The 21,894-nt window shown below is 43.1% G+C and overlaps 1 protein-coding gene across 3 annotated transcripts in view; it reads left to right on the top strand.

Moving 5' to 3' along the window:
• The window catches only part of FRMD1 (FERM domain containing 1), a 72,071-nt gene that overhangs the window by 6,829 nt on the left and 43,348 nt on the right, over positions 1 to 21,894 (top strand). For 2 of the 3 annotated variants that reach the window (XM_005303946.4, XM_024112082.3), the window contains exon 2: positions 13,973 to 14,151. In XM_005303946.4, the coding sequence (XP_005304003.2) occupies positions 14,056 to 14,151 (96 nt within the window). In that variant the 5' untranslated portion in view covers positions 13,973 to 14,055. Of the gene's footprint in view, positions 1 to 8,385; positions 8,522 to 13,972; positions 14,152 to 21,894 lie in introns of those variants that run through there. The other variant, XM_024112086.3, reaches the window with a different exon arrangement.

The following is a 21,894-nucleotide window of genomic DNA, read 5'->3' as shown; positions in this document are numbered from 1 at the left end:
GGTATAATTAGAAACGTTACATTTACCCTTCCAAAAACCTCAGTATAATCCCAGCAGGCTCGAAAAATGTAACAAGTACTCAGAGAATTTGCCCTGGAGTGATACCAATAGTAGATCCCATTCCTTACTTCCCTGAACCACTTGGAAAGGATCTCCCAGCCCTAAAGCCTGATCTACACTCTGGGGGATCGATCTAAGTTACGCAACTTCAGCTACTTGAATAATGTAGCTGAAGTCGACGTACTTTGAAGGCACCGCGGTAAGTAGATCTCTGTGGTAAGTCGATGGCTGATGCTCCCCCGTCAACTCCACCTACGCTTCTCACTCCGGTGGAGTATCTAAGTCGATGGGAGAGTGCTTGGCGGTCGATTATCGCATCTAGAGTAGATGCGATAAATTGATCCCTGCTGGATCGATCGCTGGCTGTTGATCCAGCATGTAATGTAGACATGCTCTAAGATTCTGGGAAGGAGAAGAGCCACTTTTTCATTCCTTCTGCCTTGTCATGGTGGCTCAGATGGGAAGAATTCCGTTCTCACCTCACTATCGCATTTCTAGTGGCAAGGGGCAGTGCCACTAACTCTTTTCCTTCGGTCTTATTATGAAGATCAAGGTGTTTTTGTTTTGTTTTTTTTCTAACTGCCCCACTTTGCACTGCCAAAACACTCACTCTTTTCTCTCTGAAACACATGAGTAGAGGAAGGGAGCACCAAACCTAGGAGTGTTCTCTGCTCTGCTTCATCTTAGTGTATCAGGCAGTGTGTGCCACTCTGTACTCTGAGGGGAATTCTGCGCCCCAAAATTAAAAATTCTGCATATTTTATTGGTCAAAATAACACAATATAATCACACCAGTTTCAATTATGGTAATTTATTTCAAAATACCGGTCAGCAAGTATGTCTGTAAAAATACAAACCAGAAAAAAAAATTTTTCTTTTTTTTTTGACAAATGGATTCCTTACTAGTCATATTAATACAGAACTTTAAGTAATACATTTCTGTATTGTAGTTTAAATGAATTTCCCGCACCTCAGAAGCAGTGCAAAAGGCTTGTGGGGATAGGGAAGGAGCCTGGGAGTGAACATGGAGGGTCATTGGGTGTGAAGTATGGAACAGGGTTTTTTTTGTGGGGGGGAGGACGGGATTGTTTGGGTGTTGGGGAGCCTCCCCCATGCAGACCATGGCTGACCCCAAGCCTCTCCCATTCAGTCAGGCACATCTACCCCGTCCTCTTGGTGCTCTACAGCACCCCTTCCATTCAGCCACTGGCTCAGTGCTGTCACCCTACTAGCTCCCAGTCTGTAACCTCCCAGCAGCCAGCATGCCCCAACCCTGTCCTAACCTGGCTCCACGGGCAGGGTGTTATGAGGAACACAGCCGGCTGCTGGCTGTTCTGGTGCCACAGCGTCCCCAGGTGGGAGAAAGGCAGAATTGCAGCACTTCTCACGCAGAATATTTTTTCTGCAGAAAATAAGTCAGACATGAATTCTGCACATGTGCAGTGGCTCAGAATTCCCCCAGGAGTAACTCTTCTTTGATCAGTACTGGATTGCTGGTTCTGCTTATGCATTGCCACAGATGTGCTTACTCTGATAAATGAGGGCCAGTAATGGAAGGGCAATGCACATGCATTTCTGGGTAGAGCTGAACTCTCTATTAGTGAATATCTTTCCAAGCCTTGCACCTTAAACCACAAAGAATAAAAAAAGTCCTACTAAAAATTACATTGATGGTACAATTGACAACAGGAGCATGGTGTTTGTGGATTAACTTTGTTCTGTTGTATGTTTGTGTAGTGCAGGAGAGATGCAGAAGAGCCCAGATCAGGGATCTCAAACTCAAATGACCACGAGGGCCATATGAGGACTAGTACATTGGCCCAAGGGCCGCATCACTGACACCCCTCCCCCCCGCTGCCTCTGGCCCTGCCCCCACTCCACCTCTTGCATGAGGCCACGCCCTTCCCCACCCCTATTCCTACCCCTTCCCCAAAGTCCGCACCCCAACCCCACCCCCTCCCTATCCCTATTCCAACTCCTACCCCAAATCCCTGCCCCTGCCCCGCCTCTTCTCCGCCTCCTCCCCTGAGTGTGTGGCTCCCTGCTCCTCCCTCCTCCTTCCTGGAAAGCGCTGGAGGCGGGAAGTGCCTGGAGGTAGGCAAAGGAGCAGGGATGCGGCGCACAGGGGGGAAGAGGGACGGCGGGTAAGGGGAGCTTGGCGGCCACAGGAAATAACTCGAGGTGGGGCGCAGGGAGCTGCGGGCTGCGTGTTTGAGACCCCAGCCCAGATTCTGATCTCTGCTGCATGACATGCTCCATCCCATATTTCCATAGTCCCATCCTGTGCTCTGTACACGTCTAAGCTAATCAATAATTCTAATGGCTACTAAATCTTAGACTCATATTCATGTGCTTGATTTATGTAGCCTGTACACATCCTATAAATCACACAAGTTTTGTTAATCGATATTTGCTGCAGAAAGTGGAGCCATGAGCCTTGTAGAAATAAACAAATTCATTATAATGAAGAACCTCTTGTCAGTAATTCAATTTGTTATGCGGAAAGAGCACTTGCAGCTACTGTGTCAGTGGGGAAGGTGAGATGGGTGATCCATTGCTCCTTAAGGGATTTGCATAGACAAGGCATTCTGGAGAGAATGCTGTGCTGAGAAAGAAATACATGCTGTTTCTGAAGCCTTCACTCTTTCAAGGGCTCTTAAATTTATATCTTACATATCTCTAATATTTGCAAAGCAATTTGCGTGTTTTTATATAATTGTCTATAAAAGAATGTTATTAAGGTTGCAAAGTCAAGCCCTCAGAAGTGAGGAAGTGCCATAGTTAAGGATCCCTGTGCAATGTTAATTCAGTCTCCTGTGCATATGCATTATAACAGTGTCTAATAACATGATCACCATCTAGGCTTTGCATAGGACCGCTCTCTCAGAGGGTGTCTTCACTGCAGAGCTTAGCCTTGTGATTGGCACCGGATTATTTTGCTTGGGTGTGTGCAGCCATGTTGCAAAGCACTACTTGAGTTAGTGTTTTCACTGGTGCGGCACTCCCCGTGTGTGCCGCCAGGATTTCTGAAGGCATATCCCATCATTCTTAGTGCTGCAGTAAGCTAAGCCATTCTAATTCTGTCCCAGTGGATTGTGGGAGAGCTTGTCTGTCCTTCTGGGCACCCGTGCTGGGGGGAATTGTGGAAAGACACTGGAGGACTATTGACATTCTACTGATTTAGGCTGTGTCCTCACTGAAAAGTGGGTGGGTTATCAGCCCAAGTGAAAACATAAACTGGCCTCTAACCCTTACTCTCAGCTGTGCCAACTAACTTAGGTTGAAAGCACCACTTACCTCGGATAAGAGGGACAAGAAGAGGGTTATTGGCCACACTCAAGTAAGAGCACGAGCTAGCTCTGCATATCAAAGTGTTTTCCCCTCTTCTCTCCAGCATTACCTCTGTCTCACCCAGGTTCAGCTTCAACCAGGGGCTTAGAGTTGGTAGATAGTGCTAGTTGCACTAGAGGAGAAGGAGCTGGATATCATTTGAGTATGGTTCAGCAGTTGAGACCAGTGGCTCTCAATTTTCACACATTTCCTCCACCTCCCAGCACTGTAATATAGATGCTAAAAAGGATGAGGACTCCACAGATGAGCTCACTGAACATCCCCAAAAGAAAGGATTGGAGCCACTTCAGAGCTTTTCCATCAACCCAAGCTACACCTTATGAGAAACGGTAATAAATGGTATCAAATGCAAAACGTTGATGCAAGAGGGCAACTACAGATGTTTTCTCTCTCATTTGTGGACAGGAGGCCACCCATGAATAGCCTGAACACTAACTGGGAGGGATCCAGTATATTGGCGAATATGTGTGATTGGAGGTGGTTTTTCCTACCTACCCTATCTTGTGCAAAAATAGGCTTGACACCAGGAGGTAGTCTGCAAAGTCTTCTCTTTTCGGAAATAATTTCTTCAGAATAGTCCGAACTATGGCATGTTTTGGGCTGGATTTTCCCTCTTCAAGAGGTGATGCCAGTCTCTGTCAGCAGGGGTGCATCGTGCTCCTGATCAAGGATCTGAAGTGCGAGTGCTGATTCGGATTTCTTCCAGCAATTCTAGTGTGCTGTGAATAGGCCAGATTTTGGTGACAAGTGTGTGTTCCATCGAAGTATGGAACACAGTATACAGAAAAGTTAACGTCTCACAGAAGCTCAACAGTACCTCCATGTTATGTAGAGCTGGTTTCTGGCTTGGCATGGAGGCAGCCAGGCTTGACAAATCAACTTACTGTCTGGAAATATTCTCCAGGACACGTTTTAGCTGCTTTGATGGCTTGGTGGAGGAAAAGAAGGATGTTTTTACTTCTAATAACCATGGCATAAGATCTCTCTATATCTAATCTTGTTTCCCAGCAATGACGCACCAGTTCCCCCCCCACCCCCATCTCATTGCATCTCATCTGAGAACTGTGGTGATCAGCAGAAACAATGAAGGGAGGGAGTATGTAGATGCTAGCATGTTGATGGTAGTGGCCAGTGTGTCACCATAACCTCTCACCAGATCTTACACTCCTTAAAGCTGCTATTTCTTATTCTAATTACAGGGAATAACTATGGTATCTCCCAGATGCCACAATGGGTAAGTTTTGATTCTTCAGATGAGGGAGGTTCGTATTTGTGTGGGGAAGGCAGAGGTTAAAAATCAAATTGGTCCCAATTCATCCAGAAATGTTTAGGTTCTTTAAATATAAAGTGATAATTCCCTGTTCTTTTCCTCAACAAAGAAATTCATGCCGTCTCACTCTAACTGTTAATTGTTTTGGAGTTAAATGAAGTGTATCATTTTTGGGATTGATTATGATACTTCAGGGCATGATGCTTGCTGTTCGCTGAAATGTATCCTGAGAGCCCATTTGAAGGTCAGCTGGTGAAATTCTGAATAGGGTATGGGAAGAGCTTTTTGAATGGCTGATGATCTTGTGTGCTTTTCCTCTGTAATGTGCTGAACAATCACTTTCTGTCATCATAAAAGATGTGTTCCCAAAAATAATCTGTAGTGATCGATAATAAAACACCCTTCCTGGATAAGGATAATATGCACTTCAGGATAGAAACACAGAATTGCCTATGTCCACTTTCTCAATTTGAGTGTTTTCTTGCATTCTTTTTGGCCAGTGAAGTGTTACTCTCTCACTCTTTATTATGGTGGTTAATACACAGAGACTCTGATCAGGGCCATAGCGTGTGGCACATTGTACAAACATAAAATACTCTACTAAGAACTGTCCATTCCCTTTAGCATACCTGTAACAAGCCTTGGGCCCAGTCTACACTTAAAAGTTAAGTTGCCATAGCCACATAGGTCAGGGTGTGACGTTCCCCTCTGGTGTTATCTGGACCGGGGACCTACTAGGTCACTCCAATCCTTGATTCTGGGAGCCAGTCTTACCCTGCTCTGCTGTGAGAACCCCCACTCCTGGGCTGTTCACGCACAGCCTCTGGCATGTAAACTGCTCCTTGGATTGTGCAACCGAATGACACTAGCCAATATCTTCTGTCCCAGACACAACCCTAGGAACCTCCGTCTTGCAGTGTCAAGTTATGCCTGCTGGACGCTGCAAACTTATGAGTTTATCAATTTCTTTGTTAAATTAACATGTATCAGGCTTGTTATCCCAAGGGGAGCCTCTGACACACTTCAAACCAAATGCGCTGCTTCAGGTAGAATAAACAAACAAATTTATTAACTATAAAGATAGATTTTAAGCGATTATAAGTCAAAACATAAGTCAGATTTGGTCAAACGAAATAAAAGCAAAACGCATTCTAAGCTGATCTTAACACTTTCAATGCCCTTACAATCTTAGATGCTTCCCACCACAGCCAGGCTCTCCCCTTTATCAGTGCTTCAGTTGCTTGGTGTGGTGTCTGTAGATGTAGGTGGGAGAGAGAGAGAGAGAGCATGGCAAAGCCTTTCCCTTTTATCGTGTTCTTTCTTCCCTCTTGGCTTTGCCCCCCCCCCCCGCACCCTTTCAGAGTCAGGTGAGCATTACCTTATCGCAGTTCCCAACTGACCAAAGGAAGGGGGGTGACTCACTGGAGAGTCCAACAGATCCTTTTGTTGCTGCCTAGGCCAGCGTCCTTTGTTCCTGTGAGGCTGGGCTGGGTTTGTCCCATACATGCCCCGATGAGGTGTGAACTGCCTGGGCTTATTTTAAGCCACGAGGATACATTTTCAGCCTCATAACTATATACATGAAATTATAGTCATGTTATAGTAATTGTTGTTGCAGTAATGTTATAGGTTATAACAATGCTCAGTGCATCATAAGCCTTCCGAAGACACCCAACATGACAAAGTTTGCATTGGATACCACACAATCACTTTATAAGGATGAACATGGGGGTGTAGGGTTTTCCCACGAAGTACAGAATGTCACAAGGGGTGCAAAAAATTCACTTTTCTGGCCAACAAACCTATGCTGACCTAACCCCCAGTGTAGATGCAGCTGCGTTGATGGAAGAATGCTTCTATCAACATAGCTATCATTGTCCAGTGAGGTGGTGTTCCTACAGCGATGCAGAAACCCCCGTCAGCAAATGTTGTGTCTACACCTAAGGGCTATGCCAGCACACCTATGGTGAGGTATCTGTGCCAGCGTAGTCTCCTTAGTTTAGAGTAGACATACCCTTGCATGCACAATACGTGCTCTGAATTGTGGACATGCCTGCCAAATACTGTTGGATTAGACTTACTTTCAGCTAGGCTAATTGCTGTGTGGTCCTAAACTCCGTCATTCTGAACCGTTTTAGTGGCAGTGTGGATGTAGGCTGTCTGAATGGTTCAACCAGTCTTCCCACAACTGTTCCACAGTTGTCTGAAGCCCTTTCAGAATCGTCCGAGTCCGCTACTGTTCGGGAGTGTGGAATAGGTATTTGGAGGGAGTTGCTCCTGAACAGGTTTAGAACAGGGTTTAGCATGGAAGCAGAGGTGAACCGGTAATGGTTCTTGCCACAAATCAGCATTCCTAGTGTGGCTGTTTAGACAACTGAGGCATCTGTACCAGAACGAGTTTAGTATAGATACATCTGTGATTTGGTCCCTCTAGGCCAGGGTTGAAGCATCTGAAGGGGCTACTGCCACGGTTTGTACCTGTTCAATAGACCAACAGAAGGCTGACCTTTAGGCACTGAATTCATCTTGGGGGGTGGGGGGGAATGAATACTGTATATTCTCTCCCCCCTCCCCCCCCCCACACCCGGTGGAAATGAGGTGGCCTAATCTATACTGGGGCTTGTCTATAGGGCAAGTTAATGTGCAGCAAGCCAGGGTATGAATCTATAGTGCACCAGCTCGCTTCACGCTAACACACCATTTGGACACTGCTACAGTGCACTGAAAGTCTCAGAGTGTGGCTTAGCATACTACTGCTACAACTGTGCTAAGCTCTACTTCAGGACTTTGAGCAAGCTGTTAGTGTCCACATAGGATATAGCTGCGCTGCAAACTAGCGTGCTGTAGATTCATACCTTGGCTTGACACACAGTAACTTCCTGTGTAGACAAGCCCTTTGAAAATTATCAGCTAACAGCCTGACCAGTACGTCATTTATGATGGAGGTCTTGTGAATGCAGAAATGGCAAATAACTCTAAGGCCCCCGAATTTGGGGGGGGAGAGGGTGATGAAAGACTGTCAAAGCAGTTTAGTAGCAGTTACTCATGATGAATCTAGTCACTTCTGAGAGGAAACTGTTGCTTTGACTTCAGTTTCTGGGCTGAGCCTTGGTAATTGTTGCAGTCATCAACATGAATTGGTGTTACTCAGTTCAGTTCCAGTGTTGTTTGATGGAGCATAAAGTACAATTGAGAATAGTATTATGATGCTGCTCAAGATATTTAATCAAAGGAACCGGGAAAATGCAGAGGCCCAAAAATGTTTGTTTTCCAAAGTTTGAAAACTTTGAAAACACAACTGAGTGTTTTTTGTTTTTGTTTTTTGTTTTTTTAATGTGCCAAATAAAACCTGTTCTGCCACTCTAAGCACTAAGATTCCTGACTGAAACAAGGAGCCTACAAATTAGTGGTTTCTTTGTTTGTTTGTTTTATTTGGACTTTGACAAAGCAATTACATCTTGAAATTCACTTCTCTGGGAGCTAAAACCTTAAGTCATTTTTAAAAAAGCAAAGTATCCCAGAGACAGATGATTGACTTAAGCTATATTAATTCTTCTTCAATGCCTTTTCTGGGTTCTTAGGGTTTAATTGGGGTTAAGAGGTTGGAATCTGTGGTAAACAAAAGAATGGCATATGGACAGGCTGAAATTCTGTGTATTTAAGCAAGAGCATTCCTTTTGGCCATTTGTTTTCATTGGAGAGCTGTTCCAGGTTCACAGTATAAATGTGTAAACTTGCTACACTGGTAGGTTAATAATTGCTTGGGCTTTTATCACATTCTGATATACCTCTTGAGCATAAAAGACTCACCCAGGCATGTGTTATCCGTTTCACCTGAAGGTAGGTGTTTGGATTTTTTTTTTTAACATCTTCACTGCTGCTGTAATGTGTGTGTTTATTTTAAAATCCACCTCTGACCCCCCCCACCCCCCCCCCCCCACACCCCAAAAGAACCCCTAACCATTCTCTTAAAATTCAGGTAGATCGGGGTTTCTAAAACTTCACTGCACCGTGAGTGACCCCCTTCAGACAACAAAAATTACTACACAACCCCGGGAAGGGGGACTGAAGCCCAAGCCCTGCCGCCTGCCCGGGAGGTGGGGGGGAGCCGAAGCCTGAGCCCTCCTGTGGGGAGGGGGAGAAGCTGTAGCTTGAGAGCTTCACCCCTTGGGGGGGGAATAGGGGGCTGTAACCTGAGCCCCGACTCCCAGGGCTGAAGCTGAAGCCTGAGCCCTCAGCTTCAGCCCTGGGTGGAGGGGCTTGGACTTTGGCTTCAGCCCAGGGCCCCAGCAAGTCTGAGGCCAGCCCCGGTGATCCCATTAAAATGGGGTCACGGCCCACAGTTTGAGAACTGCTGATGTAGATAAAGTAAACAAGGGCATCTTGTTCCTAGTTACTTTTGCTGACTAATATTTTATAGAAATTAGTGTTAAAATGACAGGGTGAGTGAGGTGGTGATCTATTTTATTGGACCAGCTTCCCTTGATGAGAGAGACAAGCTTACACTCAAGTCTCTCTCACTAACAGAAGTTAGTCCAATAGAGGATACTACCAACAGCAACCCTATGCTACAAAGCCTGAGTGTACTCTGAGTCCCTTATGCCATTCACAAACTTCCTGGAGTATATGATGTCAGCAGGTAATGACACATGTGACCTATAGGTCTGGAGTCACTTTGCAGACATCTGTTATCTTACATGCAGTTGTTTACAATTATTGCTTGGAAGCAGAGAGAAGAATATCTAAAAAAATGTCACACGCACACACAGAGAGAGAGAAATGAGGAATCACTTACAAGAAAACCTATTCTAGGTGACTTTTACTTGCCAACTTTTATGGAATCAGATCTGTTCCAAGTGTATTGTATTCTAGATTTTTTTTATCCTAAAAGTTTTACACAGCTGAAATTCTGATCTTAAAAAACTGCCCCCTTCTACTTTATTAACCTAAAAACATTAAATTAGTTCTTGCTCTTTCTGAAAAGTTTATGTTAAGTGGGGGGGGGGGGGGGGAGTGTACTATTTGAAAGGAGGTGACAATTACTGAATTTTCCAAATGAAAACCTCAAATCATTCTTTGATTTTAAAAAAAAAAATGAATTAAATAATTTTAAAAAATTGTCATTTCAAAATAGACTACAATTAATGGAAATATCCCATCTCCTAGAACTGAAAGAGACCTTGAAAGGTAATTGAGTCCAGCCCCCTGCCTTCACTAGCAGGACCAAGTACTAATTTTGCCCCAGATCCTTAAGTGGCCCCCTCAAGGATTGAGCTCACAAGCCTGGGTTTAGCAGGCCAATGCTCAAACCACTGAGCTATCCCTCCCGCTGCTAGTTTTAAGGTTTAAATCTTTTTTTTATTTATTTACTACCAGCAAGAATAACCCTTTCCTCCCCCCCCAAAAGAAACAGAGCAATAACTTACTTTTTCAAGCAATAAGGTGATAAGTAGCTTAAATGTCACTTGTTCTGATGCTTAACATCTACATTTCAGTAAAAACAGGGAACTGTTGCATTTCTGATTCACAATGCACAAACTTAATACTCAACCAAAACAGTTAGCAGTGATGATTTTAGTGGTATTTAGTTCAAACATATTAGAACAATCTGTCTTAAACTTCTAATATAAACTCGCAGTAGATTAAATACTTTAATTCTGCATCTTTGAGGCTATCCTCTTGCTGGATTCGCACTTTTGGGTCTTGAGCTCAAGAGAACTTTGGAGCAGAATTCCCACTCTTATCTTTAAAGAATATACAATGTGCTTTTCCCATGGTGTTCATCTGTATTTCTAAAAGCATCCTGGGTTTTCTCTTTTGGGATGCCAGGAATTGCTAATCTGAGGCTCATCGTACTTGGCATCGTCTAAACAAGCTCATGAAAGCACTGATAAGACCCTTGAGAGTGGAAGTCACTGTATTTCTTTGGAACTCTTTTTCAAATGCTTCATTCTAGATCCCTGTTCCCAGGGCCCAGGACTTTGGGGGATTATTTCTGGCATGTTGGGAGATAGCATGTGGCCCACTGTAGGTTTGGGCCATGATGAGTTAGAGGTTCTTTTCACTGCTTTTTCTGACCCTGAAAAGGAGCCATGTCTCAATGTCTTAAGCCAAAGAGAGTGAACAAGAGGTCTGCCACTACCCCACTCCCAGATGTTTGTCTTTGGGTTTTTCCCCTTTCTTAGTTCCATTTTCCCTTGAAGTCACTGCAGTCACACTCATTAAGGTAGCCTTCAGGGCCAAAACAAAGAGTCCATGGGAGCCTAGTAGAGGTGGGACTTCCCTGTCTATTTTAGGATTTTCTATAGTACGGACTGCTTTAGTATCTAAATACTTCCCAGGTGTAAATTAAGCTCCTTGGTGGACTTTTTTATTCTTCTACATGCCCTGGTAAAAGAAGCTCTTGTCTTGGATAACTTTTTTTCTTTCCTATGCCATTGATGGTAGAAAAGCTTTGTCCACATAGGAGGACCTTGCATCATGCTCGGGATGAGTCTGACCTCCTCTGGAAACTTATTTGCCAACATTAACCCCTCCTAAATAAGAAGCCTTTATCTCTGGCTTCTGCATGGACTGACCTGGGCTCTGTGAGCAGCATTGTCACTGAGGAGCATAATTGTCTTTTTGGGTCATCAGTAGAGATGTTATTGTGTCCTGTCCTATTGATGGGAGGTGCCTTAGATTGGGAGCTGGTGGAATGATCAGAGCACGGGGGTGATGTGCCATTGGCAACCCATTCTACTGAAGGCCACGGCTACCCACAGTCTGGAGCCCTTGGCATTCCTTCTATCTTCAAACAACATACAGTGAATGGCCATAATCCAGTTTGGTGGTTGTAACGTTGACTTACCAGATAACAGGTCATGTCAGAGTGTATTCAAGTCAATTCACTTGTGTACTAGTACTGTATAGATCAAAGCAGTTTTGTTAAAGGTATAAGTGTATTTAGTGTTTAAACTTTATTAAAACTAATAAAATGTCCCGTTTCTTGCATTGTTTTCACTTGTATGTATCCTGTTATAATGCAATAGCAAACATTTACATTTAAACAGCCCTGTGACTAAATAACCCATCAAAGAAGTCTTGTGGAATGCTAATAAAGGTCTTTAACAGAAAGTGCTAATTTCAAAGCAAGTGGCCACTGTGTGTGATGACTGGAGGTCAATGACTCAAAGTGCATTCCTCACTCACCGGACATCAAAGGAAAAGCCCACGTGGGTAGAGCATGTCAGCAGTGACTATAAATATATGGATTCTAGGAAAGATCCTTCATCTCTGGACTAGGTTTGGACTTTTACAGGGAAGTGTACCAGATGCAAAGTGGAGATCCGCAGAGACAATCTGGGTACTCTGAAAGACTTTTGGGCAACTGGCAGTTTATTCCATCATATTTTATCAGCTTTAACCTCTCAATAACTCTCATTTCCTTTTCTTAGGGCTTGTCTACACTGGCACTTTACAGCGCTGCAACTTTCTCACCCAGGGGTGTAAAAAAAACTCCCTCCTGAGTGCTGTGATTTTCAGCGCTATAACGTGCCAGTATAGACCGTGAACTAGTGCTGGGAGCTATTCCCCTCATGGAGGTGGGTGGGTGTTTTTGAGCGCTGGATGCCGTGACTACACAAGTCACATTACAGCGCTGCTGCAGCAGCGCTTTAACATTGCCAGTGAAGACGTGCCCTTAGCTAATAAACCTGTAGTTAGTTTTACTATAGAATTGGCTGCCAGTGTCGTCTTTGGAGTAAGATCTGGAGTACCAATTGATCTGGGATAAGTGATCAGTCTCTTGTGACTGGGAGCAACCTGATGTGGTGTGATTTTTTTTTTTTTTAGCTTAAATGACCATTACCACTAAGTTCAGTTTGTCTGGGTGGCAAGATAGACTGAGAGCCCAAGGGGACTCTCTCTGATTCCATGCTAAGACTGTTATAGTGATCCCGGAGTTCACATTTGTTACTGGCTTGGTGAAATCTAATTATGGAACACACCACCAGCTTGGGTTGTCTGCCCTGTTTTATGATAGTCTGCCCTGAGGTAGGCACTCACGGTCCTGATCCACTCCAGACAGCGTGACAGAAGTGACAATGCATGGGTCGTTCTGACCAAGTCCTCATCTTTCTGGGAGGAAAGGGACAAAGTGTCTGAACAAGTTGGAGGGGAAGTAAAGCTGGCTGGTTGCTTGGTTTTTGTTTTCGTCACTGACTCTATGTGGCCTTCTAGGCTAATTGATGAGTTAAACAGGACTGCAAGGCTTCCCATCATTCATTCACGAGCAGGGAAGGGAGCAGTCATTTTAAAAGCAGAAGACTGTGATCCAGTTAATTCTCCAAAAAAAGAACAGGAGTACTTGTGGCACCTTAGAGACTAACAAATTTATTAGAGCATAAGCTTTCGTGGACTACAGCCCACTTCTTCGGATGCTCTGTTGCACTATTTGTCTCATTTCTATTGTTTTTGCACATACACTGGAAATCTGAGAATGTTTAACTAAGACACTTATGCTTGGCCATTAAACAGAGAGTGCACAATGGTTGTCTCAATAGAACTGTGGTACAGCAGCAGAGCTTGGCCTATGGCTCCTTACTGGCTTCTAGATGCTTTTCTCCTTTGGGACTTAAGTAAGGTCTTGCAACAATGTTCCAAGGAAAAAATGAAAATACAGACTAACTCCAGGCTCTTCTACATTGATAGACTCCTGTTGAGAAATTGGATTAAATCTTTATTTGCACTGATGGTCATAAACCATCTAGGGAAAGGGCAAGTTCCTCCTGATGTTTCCTCTTCCAGAAAGTTGCCTGTGACGTAGTTATTTGTTGCTAACTATTGCTTTGTAATCTCATCCCTGGCACTTTGATATTCTAAGTACATTTAAATGTTTTGTGGCTCTATAAATCTGATGACTCAAGTGATTTTTGGCTGTTCAAAGGCTGAGTGCCCCTGTTATATGCTATGCTGGTGTTAGAATTGTGGTTTATCTCTTAGTGGGCAACGTAAAAGAATGACTCAGGAAAAAGGAATGTGTGCCACCTGCCAGTCCCATACAAGTTTCCTGAGGTTTGTATTCCCACCTCCAGAGTAATGTGACTGCACTGCTAATCAATAAGTGAGCTGACTAATGTCAGAATAACGTATGACGATCACTCAGTCAGTGCTGCCTTTTGAGATATTTCTGTTTACCTTGTGTATTAGAACGAAGCAAAAAACATTCTGTTTAAATACAGGCTGCCTGTTGCTCAGTTCTCCCAGCCTTGTTCCCATGAGCATAACACTAAAGCCTTATGTTTTTGGCAGGTGTGAGGAATGAAGGGAGCCTGGTTTCAGTCCTGAGAAGAGTGCCCCAATAGCCAGCTGGAGCGGGTCAGAGAAGCTCTGCAATGAGCAGACAGCTATTGCAAAGCAGGATGCAGCAGGAATATCGGAATGTTTGCGTCCTTCTGCCCAACAGAGAGCAACTCAGTGTAACCATCGGGGTGAGTTGTTTAAAGTTTCATTCTGAGCTCTTAGTGCAAGTTTCATGGATGTTTTGTGTTGTAACTGCCAGAGCAGACAGTGATAAGGCTGAGCTTAACTTTCATTGCACTTACGAGAGTACCATATTAGTTCATTGATCAAAAGACTATTAGCTGATTTAACATAATTGGTGTTTTGCTTCCTAATTGGCTAGCCTAGCAAAAATTTACAGGATGATCTGATTAATCTCCTTTATTGCATTTGATAATGAGGACCTAATTTTTAATTTCCTTTCACTCTCAAATTGTTTTGTAACAAACTGAAATGAAAATCCAGCTTCTCAGAAACCTGAAATGCGTTGACCTTTGGACCTCAGTGGGCAGTGCTAATTGACATCAGCTCACCCTGCAGTTTAGCTCTGTTGATCTTTCTTTTGGAAGCTGTTCTGTAAATGGGAGTCTCTCTCACAGACTTTTTTTCTTTTTATAGTTGTTCTTTCTTTACTCCATTAAATGAGAGAGAATTGCATCTGTAGATTTCCAAGTACTTTTGCAAAGCATTGTCATCCCCGTTTTTACTGTAGGGAAATCTGAAGCACAAAGAGAAGTGAAGTGACTTAAGCAAAGTCTCGCTCGCTGGAGCGATTCCCAAGATGGAATGCTATCCGTGATTAGATCACGCTGCTGCCTTTGTAATATAGTTTGTTTATCAAGCATATGTGAGAAACAGAACCAATGCCTGAAGCTTCTTAGTCTAGCTTGCAATCTATATTGTGAACTGTCCATTTTGGGAATGGGGGTCTGTCTGTCTCTGTAGAGTTTTTCTAGACTTTATTTTGTCTCCATTCCCTCCCCATCCCCCCCCCCCCCAAAGTCTTATTTTTAATTCAAAATGTGGCTTTAGAAAACATGCACATCAACACAGAAATATGCAAAAATCTTTACAGTCCATACAGGAATTTTCCTACTTGCCATACTTAAATCTAGTATCCCCTAAGAAAACAGCCACAGGGCCTAGGGTAGATCAAGGGATTGATAACAGACTCTCACTTTCAATAGTTCAAAACCAGGCCAGATAAGGGGCTTTTATTTAAGCTCTTAGAAATTTATACTGGTATGGCCACCTACCCACTATCACAGCTGACCCTAAATATCCAACTTGTTGGTAGCTTTTAGCAGGGTGGGTGGAGATCCAACAGGAATGGAGACTGAACTACCCTCCCACCTTTGGGCATTGACTATACTAGAGGCGCTTCTCAGAAATTTCCTATTGTTGCCCCTCCAGCATTATCAATACCGGCAGCCTTAATATAGATGATCTGCTGGTGTTTCAAGCGTCCTGTCATGTAATCCTGCCTAGTGCAGGATTAACCGACAATGGGTATCTCCGCTCCCTAATTGCGGGGTGTGATTACAGTTTGTGTAGACATGCCTGAACTAGCTTTAATCTAGCTAGCTTGGATACCAAAGCAGTGAAGCTGTGGCTTCAGTATGGGCTGTACAAGTCCACCTGGAACCCTGGATAATTTCTCAGGTGGGTAGCCTACAGTGAAGCCCCTGCTAGTTAAATTGAAGGTGACTTGGGTATGTGTATACGAGCTGCAATCAGACCTCATGATTGCAGGTTAAACGTAACCAATGGTGCTTAAATTGGTTGTGATGTCTGGCTCCCGTGTTTAAAACTGTAGCTTGAAGCGCTTCAGGCTAATACAGTTTTAATAAGCGTAGATGGGGCCTTTAGAGTTCGGCTTTTTAGTGTAGGCAAGAATGGAAAGAATGTCAGGGGTATCGTTCCGGCCATTTGTCTCATTTCCTGAAGCCTCTTTGAAGGCCCATGTTGTTGGAAAAACTGAGGGGGATAACTGAGTGCAGCCCCTTTTGATACTTTATCTTAAAAGTGTCTAGCTCTACATATATGCCTTTAGAGATGTGTAAGGGTTCTGTAACTTTATATCTGTCAATAGCCTTTTAATAAGTCTTTTTTGTTTATACCTGTTTTATTGGCTAGACGGATGGGAAACTTTGTTTCTTTAATGTACTTGGATGTGTCTGCGTATGAAAAAGAATAGCCGGTTGAAGCAAAACATGAACTTTGAAAATACAGTTGGGTGCAGTTTGCATAAAGGATGGAACCCAACCTTTTAGCTAAATCAGGGGCAAGTAACAAAATAAACACGTGACTTAAAAAGATCCTTCCTCTTGCAAAATCTTAAAGGAACATGGGAACAATTTTCTAGCAACCTCAGTAAGGCCTTGTCTACACTGCCACTTTACAGTGCTGAAACTTTCTTGCTCAGGGGTGAGAAAAAACACCCCCCTGAGTGATGCAAGTTTCAGTACTGTAAAGTGGCAGTGTAGACAGTACACCAGCACTGGGAGCCGCTCCGCTCATGGGGGTGGTTTTTACAGCGCTGGGAGAGCTTGCTAGTACCACAACTACACAGCCACGTTAAAGCGCTGCCGCCGCAGCGCTTTAACATTGGTAGTGAACACATACCCTAAGACTTCAGATTTAATTAACACTACAACAGATAACATCTTCCACATTCATTGCTATAATAAGGCTACTACTCAGGACTTGCATAGCACTTCACATTTTCGATATATTGTGTAAACACTAAATAACCTTCACAAAAGCCCAGTGAGGTAGGTAAGTGTCATTAGCTTTTCAGTAGATTGAAGTGCAGATTCTCCACTTGATAAGCAAAGGATTTATGCATATAATTCCCACTACTCCTGTTAAGAGATGCCACATATATCCTGTCCATCAAGATGAGGCTATATCTGTACATTTTATGTGATCATATTTAAATCCATGGGGTAGGATTTGTACTTTTAACTATTTTTGCATATCTTTAAAAACAACAACACGTACATCACAATGCTAAGGGAAAAAAGAATGTGGCTTTAAAAAAGAAAATCCCTTCCCTCTCTCAGTATCAAATGTCTCCAAGTTCACATTGTTGTTAGCATCTTCCTCTTCCTTCATTATATAAAAGATTGACATTTGAGAAGATAGGTTGTAGGAACACAGTATTTCCAAAATGCTAACTCTCGAAAGGCTGCCAAGAAATCTTTAAGGAACAAAACCATAGGGAAGGATATAGGGGAACTTGCTAAGCACTCTGTGTAAATTGAAGCAACGCGGGAGTAATCTTTCCTGAGAGGGAGGAATGTTGTTTGGGCACAGAGGCAGAGAAGGAGCACAGATGGGAAGACGTAGTCTGCGCCCTGAGGCGCTTACTTAAACTGTAGACAAAACGGTACAACTTAAAATGCACTAGGTGACAGAAGAAGGTTTTAACACTGTCACTGGCTTTATTAAAAGATATTATCTGTCGTCTTAGCTCAGCAGACTCAAGCTAACAGGCTTCAGGGAAGCGTGGGGGCCTAACTTCTCCATTGCCTTCCCCCTTGTGGAGATACTGACCCCTGTAAAGTGCATATAAAACACCACCGGTCTCATTTGGCAGCATTTTACACCCACTTTGCTGTCTGTAAAGGACTAACAAGAGGCAAAGCAGTGGAGAAATGAATCCTGTGCTTTTTGAGGAGAGGGAGAATGCACGCTCAGATACCACAGCAAGCTAGGAAAGTGAGCTCCAGCATAAAGAATGGCTTGGCAGAACAATGCAAAGTGAGTTGTCCGGAAGAAGACATGTCAAGGGAGGGAGTATAGGAGATGAGACAAAAACTTAAGCATTACCAAAACTAAGTTCATGGCCTTGAAGATGAGAAAGATGAACTTGATACAGAAAGCGAGAGTTAGTTGAAGGATTTGAAGAGATGAGTGATGTGGATGGGACAGCCTATATTCACTTAAGTAGGCAATTTGATCAAGTTCCCTCTTCAGAAGTGTTCTAACACTTACCTTCACATGTTCAGTTTTAGAGAACTCAGTACATTAACAGGCTTCTGCTTCTCTGTAGTGTTTTGAATATGAAAGTATGTAAATACACTAATTATTTAAAATGTCTGTTATATTGATATAATGCATTCTAGAGTCTGCGTATGTCTGTGCATTGTATTCTTAGTTACCAGTATGCCAGCACTCTTCATTAGGATATCCCTTCCCAATGACTGGTCACAAGTAGTATGTGTGCATGCTCTATTTTGTGGGGGTGGGGAGGATGCAGACCTCAGTACACTAGCTCTTTCCTCTTGATTGCACATCATAATGAGCTAAGCAAATACCATACCTAGGAGCGTTCTCTCAACTTCAAGCCTCAGTCTCTATCTAGTTCTAATAGGAATTGTACAGTTAACCCCACGCACACCCCTAGCTGTCTGTCTGACATCAGAAGGCACCCCTCTAGTGCAATTTTCATACCTCCTGGTAATGTGGTGATGACTAGCTGGCCTAGTGGTACAGTGTCAGTGTTCTATAGGTAGAACTGGCTTCTGGAATGACCCCTGCCCTCCTGCTGCCCAGGCTGGAAGACACTTAATATGTCCAAGAGCAGGGGTAGTCATATTTTTTTTCCCCAAGTTCCAAATTTCTTGGTCAAGGTATAGTCAAGGTCCAGACTCCAGAGAAACATTTTTCACACTGCAAGTGCCCCTGTTCAACAAACGTGCAATGCTGTGTAATATACCCAGGGCATATTGCTTATATTTTTAGTGCATTTAAATGAAAAATAATATCAAACTAGTTGGGGTTTGGTGTATTGTGAGGAATTTTTTTGTCAATCTCAAGTGAATAAATTCAACCCGGCAGGTCATTGAATCTGCACACGGGGGGGATACAATTTTTCTTGATGACATTAACACTACTGGTCCCAACTGTTAACAAGTGCAGTTCTGTGCTACACTCACAAGACAGGGTTTCAAAAGGAAGGAAGAAGAGAGTGGGAAGAAATGCAGTTGAGGCAACAGTGAACCTGGGCTTTCTGAAGTAAGGGGTGTTAGAATAGACAGTGGCCCTGATGCTGCAAAGATGCACATACGTGATTAACTTTACATACTGTGAGTAGCTTCACTGAAGGCAGTGGGACTATTCAGAGTGTATAAATTCAGCATATGCTTATGTCTTTGCAGGATTATGGCCAGTATTAAGTTAGCACCCAATTCTACAAACACTTAAGTGCTTGACTTTACTACCCTGAAGTCCCCTTGATTTCATGATACTAAAGTTAAGCACGTGTATAAGTATTTTCAGGATTGGGGCCTAAGGTACTAAGTGCTACACCTGATAATTGTATTCAGGCTCAGGCCTTTCTTTATTATACTTTGTGTTATATTATTGAATCATATAATTATACTCCTCAATTCTTTTTATTGTAATTTTATTATATTCCCACATTATTATTTTATTTGGGGTTTTTACTACTTTTTTTTTTTTTATCAAGAGTTGGTTGACAATTTAAAAAACAAAATTGGCGGGGGAAAAAAATCAGTTGTCTCCATTTCACTAGCTTTGAAATTGAACAATTTCTATACTGTGTTTTGATTTTAAAAATCAAAAACATCGCAAGAAATCTTTTCATTTCGTGAAAATCTGAGTTTTTCAGTAACCAAATGTTTTTCATAACCATTTCATTAAAGTTTATGATCATATAAAATGTTGAAAAAAATAAATTGCAAAAAAATGAAGTTGAGGAAAAATAAACTTTTTTTCACTTTTTTCATCTTTCAGAGAAGACAACTTTTCAATTAAAAAACCTTTGTTCAAAAATTTTTCTACGAGTTAAAATGTTTTCCTTTGTATTTTTTACTTTATTGTTCCCTGTTGTATTTATTAAACCCCAGGCTGATCCCACCTGCAGGATCAAAAGCCAAATAATCTAAGTTAACTGCATCAAATCTGATATGCCACAGCTTATTCAGATGTGGTCACACTCCTGTCAAAACAAAATGTTTCACAGCTCCCTACAGCCCCCTAATCTGATCCTTCTCCCTTTAAAGTCAATGGAAAAACTCTCATGGACTTCACTGTTGAAAGATGAAGCTCTCAGTGAGGGCAGATTTCTGTGCTACCAGTAATTGAATAGCTTTCAGTTTTAACTGTTGCGCCTCTGACTGGTATCTCAGCTGGGAAAGGCAATGGATTGGAGCTTCAGTTCTTCTCTCTCATAGGGCTGGGTGGTAAAACAGACACAGTGTGACTCTGGTACTGAAAGAAACTCCTTGAAAGTGACAAGACACTGAAACTCTCACTCTGTCCCCACAAAACCAGAACAGAGTGGGGGACAGTGAGCTCAGAAAGAGGGTGGGGAATAGGTCAATGATCAGAGGGTGACTGAAAGGACCAAGAAAAGCAGTTGCTTGTTCCTCAGATTGAGCCTCAGACATTCCCCACTGCATGATTGAATCATCTAGGCATATAACTCCCCTATCTCCTGTTAGCTCCCTGCCCGCTCCACCCAGAGAAGCTCCCGCTGCCCCAGCCGCCAGCGCCTGCTCAGCTCATTCACCCTGCACTGCTACCAGCCAGTGGAGGACAGAGCTGGTGGGGCTGCAGCTGCACAAGCAGCCACCCGGGGACACACTGTGCCCTGCAGCTCGCTCGCCCTTCGCTGGGGAGTGGTCACAGCTCCACACACGCAGCCCCGGCCCTGCTTCAGCCCATTTGATCTTTATGGTCCATTCAGAAGCTTCTAGCAGTCTGGATTTGGCCTACGCTCTGCCTATTGACAACCACTGTTCTATAGGGATGCGTCTGGTCTCTGAGGAACAGTGATAAATACATTTGCAATAACAGGTTTTGAAGAAAAAAATCTACTTGCAGTGCTATTTAGAAGGCTGGCCTTAGCAATCAACTTCTGCCAAATTTTAAGTTTCTCGCCTTTATGGTTGTGAAGATAACCTTCCACGTATGAACTGATCAGTACTATTTGTAGACAGGCAGTTCCAGTGTCTCTACTGCTGCTCATAGGTTTGCCCAGCCACTGCACAGTGAAGTTAAAAAGATTCTTGATAACTTTACTGTTGCTGTTCAGATCTCCGTGGGTGATAAAATGTGATTCTTGTCAGTTTCCTGTCATGCAGTTGCTGATTGGGAAATCTCTAACTAACAGCACATGCAGATGGGTGCTGGAGCTATTTGAGGAAGAGTACCCGAAGAAAAGCTGCAGGAGTAGTAAGAGTGTGGGAATAGCAGCTGGGAGTCCCCATACATGGTGTTGGGTATTACCTTCCCCTTCGCACTAATTGACCATGAAACTTACTTTGTTGCCATTTTTCTTCCCTGCTTATCCTCCATCTCCCATTCATATCAACCTGTGGCTAGTAGATGTTTGGTAAACTTTGAAGCTCTTAATAAAAAAAATAAATAATAAAAAAAAAATCAGATCCCTGGTAGCTTATCTACAGAGCAACGTTTCTGGAGGTGGCATTGTGTGTGGTGGGGAAGGGACATGAACTCTGCTGTTGGTCAGAAGTAAGATATGGTAAAGGGAACTAGCGAAGTAGCGTGATGGCATGGAATGAAGGAGTGGGCAAGAACCCCGGGTCAGTCTATGTGAGGCCACCTTGAAAATGAAGTGTTCAGTCTTTGTGGTCAAAACCATCTTCACCCCTCAAAGTGTGCAGTATAGGTGGTGGTGTTTTTTGTTTCCTTCCTAGGTGAAAGTTTAAATCTGTAATTCCTCAAACCCTCCAAAAATTAATTTCTTTCTCCTTCTAAACAATGTCTTTGTTTTGCTGGCAATAAGTATAATACCGCAGGAGTTTCAGTACATGGTCGCATTTGCACAGCATGAATAGTCTAGATGACAGAGTTCCAGTCTCATTAAAAAGGATACAAATAGACTGGCACCTAAGTTC

Source organism: Chrysemys picta, chromosome 3, assembly GCF_011386835.1.
Source record: "Chrysemys picta bellii isolate R12L10 chromosome 3, ASM1138683v2, whole genome shotgun sequence".
NCBI lineage: Eukaryota > Metazoa > Chordata > Testudines > Emydidae > Chrysemys > Chrysemys picta.
Note: the sequence above shows the minus strand (reverse complement) of the source record. Positions and strands in the feature narration are given on the sequence as shown.